General features: G+C 33.4%; 1 protein-coding gene across 1 annotated transcript in view; it reads right to left on the bottom strand.

Annotated features, from left to right (window-relative positions):
• The window catches only part of abcc4 (ATP-binding cassette, sub-family C (CFTR/MRP), member 4), a 44,509-nt gene extending 27,786 nt beyond the window's left edge, over positions 1 to 16,723 (bottom strand). Inside the window, exons 1-9 of the mRNA XM_051112381.1 lie at positions 16,511 to 16,723; positions 14,325 to 14,435; positions 10,798 to 10,918; positions 8,477 to 8,701; positions 8,068 to 8,157; positions 5,878 to 6,041; positions 3,359 to 3,484; positions 2,448 to 2,697; positions 143 to 250 (exon numbers count right to left, since the gene is read on the bottom strand). Of these exons, the coding sequence (XP_050968338.1) occupies positions 143 to 250; positions 2,448 to 2,697; positions 3,359 to 3,484; positions 5,878 to 6,041; positions 8,068 to 8,157; positions 8,477 to 8,701; positions 10,798 to 10,918; positions 14,325 to 14,435; positions 16,511 to 16,584 (1,269 nt within the window). The 5' untranslated portion in view covers positions 16,585 to 16,723. The remainder of the gene's footprint in view (positions 1 to 142; positions 251 to 2,447; positions 2,698 to 3,358; positions 3,485 to 5,877; positions 6,042 to 8,067; positions 8,158 to 8,476; positions 8,702 to 10,797; positions 10,919 to 14,324; positions 14,436 to 16,510) is intronic.
• Between the last annotated feature and the right edge of the window lie 1,849 nt (positions 16,724 to 18,572).

The raw sequence follows: 18,572 nt of genomic DNA, 5'->3' as shown, positions 1-18,572 counted from the left end.
TCCTTTTTTTACTAAGGAAATTACGAGAAAACTTCCGCTTGCTTGATGGGCCCTATAGAAGCTTGTAGTTCTGCATTTCCAAAAGTATAACTTTGGGGAAAGGTGTGTGTACTTGCAAGGGCCTTTTTTACACTGAACTCACCTTGTCCCAGTAGCATATGAGATCCTGTATCTCCACGGACGCCTCTTTCTTATCCTCCTGAGTAAGAGGAACGTGGGATTTCACAAGCTCATCTAGTAAGAGGAACTTCTGCACGAGGGAAAAAGACCATAGACACTTATGATGCATGAACACAAGACCATCATGCTCAAAAAAACTGCTGTAATAACACTCTGACAGTGTAGCCACACTACTCTGGAGTTTCTTTGGTTAACACAAATTAGGATTTAAGCAGAAGAAGTGGGTTCAATGTGAGGTCAAATCGGAAAATGAATCATCTGCTTTTATATAAAGGCTCCCTTCTCTAGACAGACACTCCATGATTACAAAATCTGCAGGTTCATGACTTGCGTAACATTAGCTGTGTCAGTGGGAACTTTGAAGTAGATCTAAAATTAACCCTGAAAATGACACCTGCAGCACTTCAACACAACCAGAGAAGCCAGAGATTTAATCAAGTTATTAGTCCTGGCAAAACATCTTTCATTTCACTTATATGTATTGAAAGTTGTGTATTTGTTTTTGGAGTTGAGAGCATCAACTTGCTCTTCTTTTGCCTCATTTTTTTGCGTACTGATACATTTTGGAATGATAAAAAAAAATATTCATAGCAAACACACATTATGAAAAGAAAACTGGAAGAGGGCTGGTCCCCTTCATGTTGCATGTTAGTGGCATCCAGTTATCAACTTGAAAATTAAAATGATCATTTTGAATTTTAATTCAATTTTATGTAAAAATTGCTTATGTTTTTAGCAGTCTGATCAAATAATAAGAAGTCAAAAATAAATGTTAAACACATTGTGGGATATAGTATTCCATGCAATATGCACTAGTTTGTTTTCTCTTGGTTTCAAGCCAGTTTTTAAGGCAGCATTTATATTACAGTTTGAGTGACCCAATTCCTCCCACATGGCACAGATTGGATATGGACCCACAAACGTGTAAACAGAAAAAAAAGTGCATGGATTCTCAGATCGATTTAAACGTCATTCCTATGTGGAATCAAATCTAAAATAAATTGCATATGTGCATTTGCATCTGCCATTTAAGTAGACAGATCGGATTTTTCCCTGTCAATAAGAATCATACACTGCTGTTCAAAAGTTTGGGATCAGTAAGGTTTTTTTACAGACGTTTCTTATGTTCAAAGTTCCATTTATTTGATCAAAAATACAGAAAAAGGTAATATGAAATATTATTGCAATTTAAAATAACAGTCTTACACTGTCTTACAAGTACATTTTAATATACTTCAAACTAAAATTTATTTCAGTGATGCAGAGCTGAATTTTCATCAACATCATTACTCCAGTCTTCAGTGTCACATGATCCTTCAAAAAATATCTAATATGCTGAGTTATTATGTTGGAAACCAATGTTGCAATGTTGCAAACGTAATAATTTTTTTTTTTAAACCCGTGATGCTTTCAGGATTCTTTGATCAATAAAAAGTTAAAAAGAACAGCATTTATTTAAAATAGAAATCTTTTAAAAATATGTAAGTCTTTACTATCACTTTTTATCAATTGAACACATCCTTGCTGAATAAAAGTATTAATTTCTTTCAAAGAAAGAAAAAAGAAAAAAAAATTAATGCCCCAAACTTTGAACGGTAGTGTATATTGTTAAAAAAATATATATTTTAAATACATGATGTTCTTTTTAATGTTTTAGTCATCAAAAATACTGAAAAAAGTATCACAGGTTCCAAAAAATAAATAAATAAAAATAAAATAAAATTTTAAGCAGCACAACTGTTTCCAACACTGATAATAATAAATCAGCATATCAGAATAATTTCTGAGGGATCACGTGACACTGAAGACAGGGGTAATGATGTTGAAGATTCAGTATTGCATCACAGGAATAAATTATGTTTTAAAGTATATAAAAATAGAAAATCACTATTTTAAATTTCAAAAATATTTCACAGTATTACTGTTTCTTTCTGTATTTTTAATCAAATAAATGCAGTCTTGATGAGCAGAAAAGAGTTCTTTAAAAAACATTATGATGGCTCATCCAGTGGAGTCATGCTGAAGTTTAATGTCTTTTATGACTCTGAGCAGGCAAATGCTTGTATTATCATTTTATCAACATCCATTGCAAACTGCACCTTTTTTACTTCCTTTCCAGGGGTCAGTACTAGTTTGTACTGGGTCATCTACTTTAGGTTATTTTGCCAAGAGTATATTGTAAATGCAAGTTTAGCTGGTCATCGATCTGATGGTCATCTGATATAGTCAGTTATAGTGTAATTTCAGCCTAATGATGACGGTCGTACCTTGATCCTCCGGATGCTGACGGCAGCCTCGGACACTTTCTCAATAGCAGCAGGGAAAAACAGAGTAACGGTGAGGCGGACGGCGCTGTACAGCGACACGGTCACAAACACACGGCTGGCAGACATTTTGTTGCCCACCAGAACGTACATAGTGAACGTCACAAACAGGATGATTTTATTCGCCGTAAAGAATGCAGCCATGTTCAGCCCACGGAGGTAAGAACTGCTCATGATTTTTGAGATCTCCTTTCTATAAGAAACACACAAAAAAATAGATATTAGCTATTTATGCCCAAGAAACATAAAGATTATTATGTCTTCGAGATAAATGGCCTTGCATAGTACTTTACAAGGTTGCCTTGAGCAACGAATGACAGATAAGATTAAAAGCAGCATTGTTTGTGGCATTGCAAGGATAAAACTGCAATTTCATGGTTTCAAATTGTGATGAACACTAAAAACATTATGTTTTAGTCCTGAACCACAGTAAAAAAAAAAAAGTAGGTGAACATAACTGGTTCTAGTCATGCAAGTTTATGGCATGCAGTGCATTTTCAGCATTGCCTCAAGTGATGCTTTATTCGTCTCCTACAGTCAGTGTTTACTCTTAAGTCAACTACTCATGACAGAGCAACAGTTTTGGAAAACTCTCACTGAGCAAGTCAGTTAAACTGCTGAAATGGTTTATAAATAGCTACCTGAATAACAACACATACAGTTTAATGGCACATGCATTTTCTATCACGTCCTTGATTGACTTAAGATTTTACAGATCTTTAAAATGAAGTCAATTCAGGCAATGAGGTCAAAATAGGTAACGGCCATAAAATCTTCTGCTGAAGATTCTGCTGACCTATATCTGAACTACAGCAGTGTAAACAGACTAAATCTAGTCTATATCATTTATTTACCTTCGTACATCATTAACCAACGCTGCGAATGGCTTTTCCCAGGCATACATCTTGATTATACGTATACCAGACACCACCTCATTCATTGTGCGTATCCTACTGTCAGTAAAGGCTGCCGTCTTACTCCTGTAAGAGAAACACAGAGAGAGAACATTTTCTGAGCTGTATTTTAAAACATTAAAGGACAAGACCACTTCCAAAACAAAGATTCACTTATAATGTACTCAAGCCCCTTGTCATCCAAGATGTTCATGTCCTTCTTCAGTCGTAAAGAAATTATGTTTTTTAAAGAAAACATTTCTGCATTTTTCTCCATATAATGGACTGATATGGTGCCTTGATTTTGAACCTCCAAAATGCAGTTTAAAAGCAGCTTCAAATGATCCCAAATGCAGTTGTACACAATCCCAGCTGAGAAAGAAGGGTCTTATCTAGCAAAACCTCAAACGCTCGTCTTGCCTTTCTCTCTCTGAACTCTGTGTATTCTGGCTCAAGACAGTTAGGGTATGTTGAAAAACAACCGTATTTTCTCCCTCAACTTCAAAAATCATTTCAAAATCATCCTACATCTCTGCAGAAGCACCGACCCAGTCTTTGCAAAGTGAACATGCAAAGAAGATCAAACACCCTTAACAAAAAAGGTAAAACAGCGATATAGGGCGATTCTGAAGATGAGGGAGAACATGAGATGGGAGTTTTTCGACTCTAACTGTCATGAACCAGAAAAAAACTGTATTATTTTTGTTAAATTAACCGAACGTTTCGCTAGATAAGACCCTTCTTTCTCGGCTGGGATCGTTTAAAACCACATTTGGGATCGTTTGAAGCCGCATTTAAACTGCATTTTGGAAGTTCAAAATCGGGGCACCATATCAGTCTATTAAATGGAGAAAAATGCTGCAATGTTTTCCTCAAAAAACACAATTTCTTTATGACTGAAGAATAACATGAACATGTTGGATGACAAGGGGGTGAGTAAATTATTTGTAAATTGTTTTTCTGGAAGTGGAGTTCTTCTTTAAAGTCATACTGCAAAAATATGTATACAATATGTACATAATAATATATAATAATATAATATGTTGGTTATAACATTTTCTTCCTTAAAATAAATAAATAAATACATACATGCATGAAGTTAGATAAGCTTTAGACTTGCTTACACAATTTATCTAGTAGCCACTTAACTTGTAAATTATTATTATTATTATTATATATACTAAATTAAATCATTAGGCAATGACACCTAAAACTACATTTTTGATCTTCAAACACAAATAATATTTTCATATATATTTCACCTTCAGAGGATTTAAATTTAAAATAATTATGCATATATTATTTTTCCTTTAAAGTAGCCTGATTTTTTGTATGCATTTTTTTCATTTGACAAAATTACGTGACAAAAGTGTATAATTGATGAATCATAATTAGGCTGGCCCTGAACCTCATCTGAAACCTCATCTCAGACTCTGCACAGTAAGAGTGCAGAAACCCAGAAGGAAAGAGCATATGGTTAAACGTGATTATGATTGAATGTGTTTGAGCACTGTGACTGATCGCCACAATAAACTCTTATAAACTAATTGTTTGGAGATGATTAACATCTCATTATGGACAGCATACTATAAGTGACCCTGGACCACAAAACCAGTCGTAAGTTGCACGACTATATTTGTAGCAACAGCCAAAAATATATTATGTGGGTCAAAATGATCAATTTTTCTTTTATGCCAAAAATCCTTAGAATATTAAGTAAAGATCATATTCCATGAAGATATTTTATAAATCTCTTACCATAAATATATCAAAACTTAATTTTTGATAAGTAATATGCATTGCTAAGAACTTATTTTGGACAACTTTAAAGGCGATTTTCTCAATATTTTGAGTTTTTGCACCCTCAGATTCAAGACTTTCAAATAGTTGTATCTTAACAAACCATACATCAATAGAAAGCTTATTTATTATTAATACTTTTCAAAAATTTGACCCTGCGACGATCCCTGCACGCTCATTTTGGGAGTGTGGTGACTGGTTGCTCGATGCTTCGGTAAGCTGACGCTTACCAAAACATTGTTTTGTTTTATTATTCTCCTATTTTTGAAATTAATTGTTGATTAATAAAGTCTTTTCCTTTTGAGCTCAGTCATAGTCGTGTGTGTGTCTCTTTTGTTGCTTCCCTCTGAGCCAGGGGTTGTAACAACCCTTATGACTGGTTTTGTGGTCCTAGGTCACATGACTGAAAAATACACCATCAATCTCTTGAACTGTTCTCTTGAGCTATTAATAATTTCTACATTACGTAAATCTGTGCATGTGCAATTTAACCAAAACTGTCATTTGAAATACAAAGCTCTCTGGAATTACTAAAAGTGTACTACTTAAGTCTACTTGACACTATTCGCCATGACCTGAAGAGCATCTTGTGATTGTGATTAAGCTTTTTAGCTTCTCATGATTCCTTTTCCCTGATCCAATTGGAAAAATTCCCTGTCAGAGTTATCCTGAGATTGTACCTGTACTTTGAAAACAGTTTTCCAAACATGGTCTGAAGTGGCATTAGAAAGATTAAAACGGCCATGCCCGCGAGGCACGATGGTCCGATCTCTTGCCAAAGCAGACCAATCACAGCAGCGGCTTGCAGAGGCCCCACCCACAGGAAGTGCAGAAAAATTGTCACCTAGAAAAAGAGATGTGAACAAAATAGTTACATCATACTACTTCACTAACCAAAAAAATGAGACAAAAACCATGTAATTACCATGGTAATTGAATGTGGCATTATAGTGAAACCTTTTATGTACAACACACTCATTCGAAGGTTTGGGGTCAACAATTTTTTGAAAGTTTTTTAACGTCTTTACTGCTCACCAATGCTACATTTAAACTATCAGTCAAAAGTTTTTGAACAGTAAAAACTTTTCATGTTTTTTTATTTTTTTAAAAGTCTCTTCTGCTCACCAAGCCTGCATTTATTTGATCCAAAATAGAGCAAAGGCAGTAATATTGTGAAATATTTTTGCTATTTAAAATACCTGCTTTCTATTTGAATATATTTTAAAATGTAATCTATTCTTGTGATCAAACTAAATTTTTAGCATCATTACTCCAGTCTTCAGTGTCACGTGATCCTTCAGAAATCATTTGGATAAACTGATTTGCTGTTTAAAAAAACATTTATTATTATTATCATCAATATTTAAAACAGTGGAGTACATTTTTTTCAGGATTGTTTGATGAATAGAAAGATCCAAAGATCAGCATTTATCTGAAATAAAAAGCTTTTGTAACATTATACACTATACCATTCAAAAGTTTGGAGTCAGTATATATATATATTTTTTTTTGGAAATAAATTATAGATATCAATACTTTTATTTAGCAAGGATGCTTCAAATTATCAAAAGTGATGATAAAGACATTTATATTGTGACAAAAGATTTCTATTTCAGATAAACACTGTTCTTCTGAACTTTCTGTTCATCAAAGAAACCTGAAAAAATACTAAAATATTCAGCTGTTTTCAACATAATAATAATAATAATAATAATAATAATAATAAATGTTTTTGAGCAGCAAATCAGAATATTAGAATGATTACTGAAGGATCATGTGACTGGACTAATTATGCTAAAAATTCAGCTTTTATATCACAGGAATAAATAACATTTTAAAAATATATTCAAATAAAAAACAGTTATTTTAAATAGTAAAAATATTTTAAAATTTTACTGTTTTTGCTGTACTTTGGATCAAATAAATGCAGGTTTGGTGAGCAGAAGAGACTTCTTTAAGAAACAATAAAAATCTTTTAATGATAGTGAATATAGTATCAGTTTTGAAATCCATCATCAGCTTTCGTTTAATAAGCTCTTAATAGTGGCACAAAACCATGACGCAGCATGTTGTAGTATTAGACAATAATTTAGCGTAGAACTCGGGACACAGTGTCCTGCTTTTGTAATATCACATTACAAACTGCTCAGGATATTATTTTTAGAATATACAAGAAGGGAGCTTAAACTTCAAAGTTCTAATTTCGGGTAACTTGGTCTGAACAAAAACTGAACTTCCTGTAATTCTTTACAGAACCCCTTGATGTATGCTGGTAAATGCAGGAGAAACGCCTCAAATGACAGATCTAGAACAATGACATTCCTAATACACAGAATAACTTCTTAGCCTGCTCAACATGCTTTAAAATTATGTCATATGTTTACTGAGCTACATTAAATTGTAAAGTAATGTTACAAGGCACACAGCCAACACTTTACATAACTACCCATAACTCCGCTGCTGGTGACTCCACTGGGCTGATTAATGGCTGAGATATAATGCATGTTAGCCACAACACCACATCACATAAAAACCGTTTAAAATGTTTAACTAATCATTTCGATTTCCCAATAATCCGAAGCCAGACTGCAATGCACAAAAGGTTAAGATGATCTATTTGCGACCTCTCCTGGCACTCTGAACGCTGGCCAATGTGTTACACAGTAACACAAGCCCTTTACGGCAAATCACTCGTGCTGCCTTTGGCTGTTTGAACTGGAACATGAATTATATAAAACAATTCCCTGACCAAACAAGTGCCATGTTTAATTCCATTTTTTAAAAAATGTGTGAGTGAACTGCTTCAAAAACAGGAAATGGACAACTACAACACTTAAGAGGAAGACAAAGAAGTTATGGAAATTTCCTACCTCATCGAACTTGTTGACGTCATTCGACAAAAGGTTAACAATCTGCCCGGTGGTTGTCTGGCCCATAGCTGAGGCACTAAGGCACAGCGCCTAAAAGAAGAAACAAATCAAAAGGTTTGTGGCAGATAAGGTGATAAGGAACTACCCTCAGCCCAGCCCCCAAAAAATGAATTTAAAAAAATTCCTATTGCTTATATCTACAGAAGCAGGAAAGATATGGTACAGAGGGTGAACTATTTTTGGACTATTCTTTGAAAAACCTCAAATTGTCATGTAAACATCATGTTATACAAATAGGGCAACTTGGTTATTCAAAATCCTGGTACTACAATCTGCCCCTATTACTGTAATTCAGATGGGTGTTTTTTTCCTGAAAAAAAGGAGGTTTGTTTTTTTAAGTAGCTCTAACCTTCCTGTAGATCATGTGACACATTGCAATGCGGATTTTCATTCCAGATCTTTGGACGTGGTAAAAGTAGAGGTGGTGGAGTAACGCCAGACCCAAGGTGGAGAGAGAGACGCCTGCTGCATATCCATACGCTTTGTACAACGCTGTTGGGTTTTCGGGCTCATTTCCCTCGAAATACTGAATGAGTTTTCCCAAAAACACCGGTTGAATCACCTTAATCACTTCCTATAATGGGGAGAAAAAGAAATATTAGAAAACAACACATTTACAACATTTGTGCCTTTAAGGACAATATGTGGCTGAATAGATTAGATGTTCACATTCCTAAAGACCTCCACACCCTTGTCTTTATTACATGAGGGAATTGCAATAATGTTTTTAACAATACTGTTCTTCATGTATGCAACCAGAACCACAAATTCAGTTTTACACCCCCCACCCCCACCCCCTCTCCCCCCCTCATATCCATGTTTTAATTTTTCTGGAATCAGTTTTTAATGGTTTAAATAAATCAATAGATCATCAAACAAGGATGTCTACTTAACTGAATGTATAAAACGTTAAACATTTTGTAATTTATTAACAGTTTAATAAATTATGTTGATGGTAGCTACTGAATTCCATTGTATGGAAAAAAGTACTATAGAAGCCAATGGCTATCGCCAGCTGTTCTTCAAAACATTCTTCAAAATATCTTCTTTTGTGTTCTACAGAAAAAAACCTCACACTTCTTTGGAAGTGGAGGGTGAGTAAATGATGACAATTTAAATTTTGGGGTAAACTGTCTTTTTAATACAAATTTATATTTATTAAAAATTATGGTTATTAAATGAATGCATAACATCTAAATTAAATCCTTATTTAAACTCTAAAATGCGATTTGAATATTTGAAGTGTGGATAATTCCTTTAATTCTTTGAATTTGAAATTCCATATTAAATAATGTTTTAATGAACTGTATTACTATTAATATTACTTTAAAAAGTAAATTCTACTGTGATATACACTATCAGTCAAATGTTTTTGACATGTTCTTGACTTTGATGTTTTTTAAAGAAGTCTCTTCTGCTCTCCAAGCCTGCATTTATTTGATCCATAGTACAGCAAATTTATTTTTACTATTTAAAATAGCTGTTTTCTATTTGAATATATTTTAAAAAGTAATTTATTCCTGTAATTTCAAAGCTGCATTTTAGATCCTTCAGAAATCATTCTAATATTCTCATTTGCTGCTCAAAAACATTTATTATTATTATTATTAAATTAGAAACAGCCGAGTAGAATTTTTTCAGGTTACTTTGATGAATACAAAGCTCAGAGGAACAGCATTTCTCTGAAATATAAATCTTTTGTAACATTATAAATGTCTTTATCATCATTTAGAATGATTTCTGAAGGATCATGTGACACTGAAGACTGAAGTAATGATGCTAAAAATGTAGTTTTGACCACAGGAATAAATTCGATTTTAAAATATATTCAGATAGAAAGCAGTTATTTTAAATCATAAAAATATTTCACAACATTACTGCTTTTGCCGTATTTTGGATCAAATAAATACAGACTTGGTGAGCAGAAGAGACTTTGTTAAAAACATTAAAAATCTTCCTGTTTAAAAAAGTTTGACTGGCAGTGTAATTCTGTAATAACTTCTTCAAGCTGAACCAAACTTATGTTTGGTACTGTAAAATAAAGTGCGACTAAAATTTTGCATTTAAGTCAGGTGAACAGTGCATTGCGCATAGTGCATAGTGCATAACACATTTTCGTGTGCATTGCCTAATAACAGAAAAAGTTCAACAAAAAAAGAAGAAGAGAAAATTGTCTCCCTCATGTAATTCTGTAAAAAAACAAAAGGCGATATTTAGCAGAATGTCCTGGCAGCCCACTTCCATCAGACAATCTAATAAAAGACAGCAGCCGGCATTAGTTTAGAAGAACAACAGCAAAAGACATTTTTTCCATATTTGGGTGAACTATTAGCCTTCACACAAATTTCCAATAGGTTTCTAAACCACCTGACCACCCTTTCTCTTGGATCTTGTTAGATGTGTTTTAACTAAATCCTAATAAAATCTTCTATAAGCACAATTAAAATTGAGTGTGGTGTGATACTTTTGTTTAAACAACACTTCAGGTGATTCACATTAAGATAGTGAATCATTAACAAAACTTACAAAAAGTGCTTTGTCATTCAGCTGCAAGTGGTTTCAGTTAAAGATTAAAATAACAGTGTGAAATCACATCGGACTTATAGTTAACTAGAGGGGAGATTCAGTGCCTTCTCTTTGTGTACCACATACAAAACGTACAGAACGTACCTCTATAAGAGTGAATACCCCCAGTACTGCATACGATCTCCAATAGCACCTGATAATGGCTTTGGTAAGTTTGGGTGTCCTGAGTTCTTTGGTTGCTTTTTCCACTTCTTGGTTCCAGTAGCTATAAGTGTGGGAAAAACAAAATGATGATTAAGGCTTAATAAATTAGAAATGCTGACACAGAGAGAAACAGGATATCATAAAACAATTATAATTCTGCTTTATTACCCACATTGCGTCATCTCGCATAAAAACATAGTATGATGACCTCAAGGTCTTAGTCTGCAAAAGATTTCTCTATGAAGACATTTTGTGCTGAATAGATCTTAATTATTTATCACACAGTTTAATAGGATGAAAAAATGCAGATCAAATTAGGTCCAGCCCTGGATGACAAGGGCCAACCGGTGAATGGGTAACAAGAACATTTGTATGTAGGCCACATGAAAAGCATTCAAAGCACAATCCTAAGCAGAAGCAAAAGCATTTTAGCCAAAGGAAAACTACTAAGGCGCTCTTTCAAAACAGTCCATGCTTTCCAGCAGTAACGTCCGGCAGTAAATTCTACATCTGCAAATAACAGTTTACTTCAAGGCAGAACATTTGTGTTTACGCCTCGGCCCCACTGCGCTCCATGCTGCTGATCGCAATAAAAGCTTCACTAATTAGTGTCATATCCCAGAGCTCTGTGCTAAATGAACCAGCACTGATCCATTTTAAAGTGCATGATTACAGGCTGAAGAAACGCTGTGTGTGGAGGTGCTTTTTAATGAATAACAAGATTGTGCTCACTGTCACTCATTTCCATGCTTTCACGACTGGAGATAAAAACTTTGCAGGAGGCTACTGATTATCAGTGGTTTTCTCCGGTGCACAAGGGGTCAGCGAATATTTATCTGCTTATCTGTTCCTATGTAATAAAACTTCAAGGTGAAGAAAAAAAAAAGCTGTGAACATGATAAGCTAATCTATAAGACTAAGACTAAGACTAAGACTATCTATAAGGCTAAGACTATAAAAACAAATAACAACCATGAAATCTTGGATTGCACAGTAAGAAATATTCATGAACACTGAAGCAACCCATTTTACGCAACCCATTATATTTCTCAAAGATGACATATTGATTACACCATGCAAGTTGCTTTATAAAAATGCATAAATGCAATGTTATTAGACGTGAGGAAATTCCCGTTTGAGGAGGCTTTTCTTTCTTTATTTAATGCTTTATTACATCATAATTAGTGGGCAGATAAACAATAATTTATTAACAATAAATAAATGAAGAGAAATACTTAAGAAACCATTTAGCCTAAACAAAGTAACCTAAACAATGCTTAAACCGTGTTTGGTGTTTATCCAAACACCAAAACTATCCAAAAGGCTGCACTGCCTAGAAGCCAAAAAGGAAAGATGTGTCAAATACTGAATAAACTGCTTGCGATAAGACAAGGATGGCTGCAATAAAGTTAATATAAACTTAATTTGATTTCATATTGATTTCAAGGTTCAGCTACAAACAAACATAGCTGAAAAAATGAACAGTTAACTCATTAAATTATTTAGGGGCATTAAGTCAGTATTAGATTTTAGTATTAGTTTGATTTTCACTTTTTTGCAGTAATATCTAAATTAAAATTAAATGTATAAAAAAAATATATAAATTATTTTACAAAATAATATAATATTTAGTCAAACACTGTTTTACATTATTATTTTTACATTTGATATATTCATAGTTTTGCATTTCTTTGTTCTTGTGCCAGATAAATACTTAAAAATACACTTAATGTCATTTTAAAATATGTATATACAGTAAAAACAGTAAAACTGTGAAGTATTTTTACTATTTAAAATAACTATTCTATTTTTGCATCATTACTCCAGTCACATGATCCTTCAGAAATCATTCTAATATTCAGATTATAATTATGTTAAAAACAACTGAGTAAAATTTTTCAGGTTTCTTTGATGAATGGAAAGTTCAGAAGAACAGCATTTATCTGAAACAGAAATCTTTTGCAACATTATAAATGTCTTTATCAACATTATCAACTAAATAAAAGTATTTAGAATGATACTAAATAAAAGTATCATTCCCCCCCCAAAAAACGATACTGAATCCAAGCTTTTGAATGGCATAGTGTATAATGTTACATAATCTTTTTATTTCAGATAAATGCTGATCTTTGAACCTTTCTATTAAGCATAGAATCCTGAAAAAATGTCTCAGCTGTTTTAAATATTGATAATAATAATAATAATAATAATGTTTTTTTTGAGCAGCAAATCAGCATATTAGAATGATTTCTGAAGGATAATGTGACACTGAAGACTGGAGTAATGATGCTGAAATTTTAGCTTTGATCACAGGAATAAATTACATTTTAAAAATATATGCAAATATAAAACAGTTATTTCAAATAGTAAAAATATTTCCAAATTTGACTGTTTTTGCTGTACTTTGGATCAAACAAACGCAGGCTTGGTGAGCAGAAGAAACTTCTTTAAAAAAAAAAAAACATTAAAATTCTTACTGTTCAAAAACTTTTGACTGGTAGAGTATATCAATATTTCACAATAGAATATACTTTTTAAAGTAGTAACAATATTAATACAGTTCATTAATATTAATACACACACACACACACACACACACACACACACACACAGTATTACTTTTAATTAGCTGCTTGTAACTACTTTTTCAAAAGAGTAGTTTAACTTCAATAGAGCTTGTTTTCTTTACATAATGATTAGTCCGTCACTTTAGTGTAGCTTCCTGTGCACTACAAAATGAAAGTGAGCAGGAAAACCAGACGGACCGTTAACCTCGAACTCCCTCACGCCCTGCTCTCTGTACCCTCTGCCAAAACTTCTGCTCCTGTAATAGCAACAGTACATACTTCCAAATTATCCGCCCTTCTGTTCTGGCTCAATACATTATCAATGCAAAAAAAAAAACAACCTAAATATTAAATTCTGATGTTTAACTTGTCTCACACCTTTTGTGCTACAAACAAGAATGGTTATCAAATCATGTGTGTGAGGAAAAGTTTTATTGCTTTTTTAAGTGATCTGACTTTTTGATTATCCGAACCAATTTACAGAATATTGTTCCTACAAGGACAATCCTTCTGGGGAAATCTGTTTAAGGCAGAGTTGTGGTAGTTCATAAGACAGCCCTTGTGGATTTTAAACATACAGTTTCCTGGGTTACCAGGCCTGATTTTAATCCACACCAGCAGGATCAACGGTCTCGGGTCCCATGTGCTCCTTCTAGAAATAGTAAACCAGCCTCATGCCACCATTTCAGTTTGCATATAATGTTAACGTATGAATGATTACAGAGATGTTCACAAAAACACTGCATAATGCAATTAATGCACAAACTGGTGTGAGTTGTCACCTTCCCATCACCTACTGGGAACCATACTGGTCCGCATTCTCTTATTTCACTATAAACACCCTGAGGGTTTGTTTGAGAAGTTGTTGTTTAGCTGATTTATTCCCAATGGTTCACTCACCTCTGCAGTTCCTCTCCAAGTCTCTTAGACCCATCCTCCGGAAGCACATTATACATGTCATCTTCTTCAAGTCTTCTCTTGGATCCGATACGGAAAAGTGGATTCAGCCAGCTGATGTCAAACGAGAAGAGAAAACAGGATTTAGTCAATAGAACTCTTTAAATGTGGATGCCAAAGGATGCTGAATTATTGATGAGTAATGACAGCCATTTTAAGTGTACGAACCACAGGTTTCATGACAGTTAAAACAGTAATTAAAACAAACAAACAACCATACATACAGACAGACAGGTAGGCAATCTCTTTACAATGACAGTAACAGATGTTCTCTATCAACGTTGCACAGAGTGTTTCTGAGACTCAAGGGTTAGAAAACAAATCCTAAAAACTCCTCTGACATTAAAGCCAAATGGCTGGATTTGCATATAGGTCTATAATATGTACTAATAATATAAAATAATAAGAAATAACAAATAATAAAATTAATTCTGTGTCAAACATGTTTCCTAAATTTTGTGATTGATGTCAAATATGCCTACTGTAGGTGCTGTTCAGAGATCGTAAGAAAAACATTCTAATATTCTATTCCTAATATTATCCTAATCCTAATCCTAATGTTCTATTTTCTTGGAAAAAAGCTTGTTTGGCATAGAAAAAAATATATTTTTTTAAATACAATTATTTTCTAAAGTTTTTACCCTTCAAATCAAAGTAAGTGTAGTGTAACCAAAAAGCAAGAGGTCATTTTGGTTCTGTGACAAGAAAATAATGACGTCAATTTTTTTTTTTTAAAATATTGGATATTTGTACTTTATGAAAACCCATGGTTTGTTTAGGTCAAAGATTAATCCCCTAAAAAATCCATTATATATAAATAAGTAAGTAAATAATTAAATAAACACATAGCCTTGAAAAATAAAGATTAAACTTAATTCTTTAAAAATAAATAAATAAATAAATATTTAATTAAAATATGATTGCATAAAGAGCCATTCTCTTTTTGCAAAAATAGTTTTTTTTTAAATATAATTATTTTCTAAATTTTTTACCCTTCAAATCAAAGTAAGTGTAGTGTAACCAAAAAGCAAGAGGTCATTTTGGTTCTGTGACAAGAAAATAATGACATCAATTTTTTTTTTAAATATTGGATATTTGTAATGAAAACCCATGGTTTGTTTAAAAGATTAATCCCCTTCCATTATATATAAATAAGTAAGTAAATAAATAAACACATAGCCTTGAAAAATAAAGATTAAACTTAATTCTTTAAAAAAAAAAATATTAAATTAATATTTAACTAAAATATGATTGCATAAAGAGCCATTCTCTTTTTGCAAAAATAGTTTTTTTTTTTTTTTTTTTTTTAAATATATAATTATTTTCTAAAATTTTTACCCTTCAAATCAAAGTCAATGTGGTGTAACCAAAAAGCAAGAGCTCATTTTGGTTCTGTGACAAGAAAATAATGACATTAAATTTTCAAAAAATATAGAATTTTTGTACTTTATGAAAATCCATGGTTTGTTTAGGTCAAAGATTAATCCCCTAAAAAAACATTCATACATAAATAAGTAAGTAAGTAAATAAATAAATAAATAAATAGCCTTGAAATTTCTATTCATCAAAGAAACCTGAAAATTTTACTCAGTTGTTTTTAACGTAATTATATATATATATATATATATATATATATATATATATATATATATACACAAGAGAATGGCTCTTTATGCAATCGTATCTGAATGAAATATTTATTAAATGAAATTATTATTATTAAATATTATTATACATACAAATCTACATGAACACAAAGAAAAGAACGTTTTAATCATGTCAGAGCCTCTTTCGTCATCAACCCACATGTCAATGCCGGTACATGAAAGCTAGTAGAGTGAAAATCGGGAAAAATTACTGTAAAACTCCAGGGTGGTATTTTCTGTAGAAACTCTTCTGAGGGAAAAGAAATGTCCGGTGTAACAAAGCACAGGATCAGATACACAAATGATGGATAGACACCTAAAAACCTCTCAATACATAAACTAATAATGTACTTGTCAATGTACACATAAGGAAACAAAGCTTACATTTTTGATAAAAGGGAAAACACACCAAATAGCCCAGAAGATGACCATGTAGCTGTCCCCCTTCTCACTTTTCTCCTGTACGGAGGCACAAAAACTTACCAAAAAAATATCTGTGAGAAGAAATTAGCCGTGGCGGACGGGTTGCTCTTCGCATCTTTCTGTATTGGCTCCATATCGATCGCTATCCTCCCTGCAGTTCAGCTAAACACTGGTACCCCACGCATAACCTGCGATCAATGCGAGACATTTACCTTATAAACTGTTGCATAACTTTAGCACATGTCGGTAACTACAGCCTGAGGTAAATCCTTCATTTCCTACTGTGAAAGCAAGAGAGTAAGCCCCGCCCCTAACCGACCACCCATTGGCTGGACAATCCTTAACTTACACGTGATTGGCTCTGCGGGGGCTAATCAGCAAGACGTTTACATCATTTATACACACATAAGAGCAAGCCAACAAGATTACGAATCCTACTATGGTGACGCACTATCTTATGAATATTCATTTGAACATGTTTACGTTGCTTGGTAACTCTCTTTGAGTGTAGAGTCAAGTGGGCTAATTAATATTCAGGAGTTCATAGATTGACAGCCCGCTATTGGGCGAACGTCACAAACCTTCACCGTAGTAGGATATGCTTGTGAGCTACAGTAAACAAACTAAGGATGAAACAGCAGATTTGCTGGAAGGTGGAATTGCTGTAGAGGTGAAGGATGAAACTTTATGTTTATCTTTCTTTGAAGTAAATACAATTCATGCGACTATTCTGTCACATGAGAGAAAGAGATGTACATTTGTAGCTTTGATTGTGTAATTGTGCATCGCAGGTACTTCTGGGTGAGGAGGCTTCTTGTCTACCATCTGTTCTTTATTAGCTCTACATACACAACCCACTCATGCAGTGTGCTGGAAGCAATCATCTTTAATTAGAGTGTCTAAAAAGAGAAAAACAAAAAGTAACAGAAAACAAATCTTTCGTTTTAGATGCAGATAATGTTGAAAAAATTGAATTCCTTATTTTTATATGTTCTATATATGCTCTGCTAAATAAAAAAAGGATACATTATGAATAATGTTGGCTGATGTCATACAAGTGCAATAAATGGAGAGTGTGGGCATCATAAAACTATCAAGAAACTCATTAAAGACTTAAAAAGAATGATTTATTCACTATAATAATTTGATTTTCGACTACATTTTAAATGTCCTGACAGAATTACGTTTTAACCCAATCACATTATAATCTCATTCCTCTGAGAGAAACATACTGCAATATGCACTGTAGGTTCATCGACTCTCTTCCTTCCTCTATCTGTCTCTCTTGGATTTCTGATACAGATAAAGCACTGAAAGAACAGAAGATGAGAGACCCACAATGAGACAGAGCAGGTGGCCTTTACACTGATAAAGGTAATGCTGACAGACACAGACCCACACACACATACACACACGTGAAAAGGGAGGCCCTTGTCTGTAGCCTCCATTCAAACGTCATCTGCAAGGAGGAGTTACAACTGTATTTCAGGAATAATTGACTTCTGTGCCATTGCAAAGAAAAGCATGACTGCCAAGTCATTGTTACTAAATGTCTTAAAGGTGAACTTTACACTAGAGGCCAAGCTCCAGTAAGGGATTACATATTTCTGCTGGAAAACTGACTCAGAAAAAAAAAAGCAATAAAACATGGATCAGCCGCATTTTGGTTATAATAGAATCTGGTGATTATCTGGGAATTTGTGGCTGGTTGGAAACCAAATGTTCATTCCAGTGTTTAAAAACACAGCAAGCTTATGAATTACTTTCTGGTCTCAAATGTTCTATTCTAGGTCAATTTAGAGTCATATTTTTGTCATTTTATCCATTTCGTGTGACACTGAAAGAAGCCAACTTTTAAAGGCACAGTTCACCCAAAAATGAAAATTTCCTGACAACCTCAGGCCATCCATAATGCAGTTTGTAGAACAGATTTGGAGAAATTTAGCTTTAAATCACTCGTTCACCTCTGTAGTGAATGGGTGCCGTCAGAATGAGAGTCCAAACAGTTGATAAAAACATCACAGTAATCCACAAGTAATCCACACCACTCCAATCCAACGGTTAACAATTTGTGAAGCGAAAAGCTGCGTGTTTGTAATAAACAAATCCATAATTAAGACGT

The sequence above is a fragment of the Labeo rohita genome, chromosome 6 (genome assembly GCF_022985175.1).
Source record: "Labeo rohita strain BAU-BD-2019 chromosome 6, IGBB_LRoh.1.0, whole genome shotgun sequence".
NCBI lineage: Eukaryota > Metazoa > Chordata > Actinopteri > Cypriniformes > Cyprinidae > Labeo > Labeo rohita.
The sequence above is the reverse complement of the archived record's forward strand: the minus strand, read 5'-3'. Positions and strand labels throughout refer to the sequence as shown.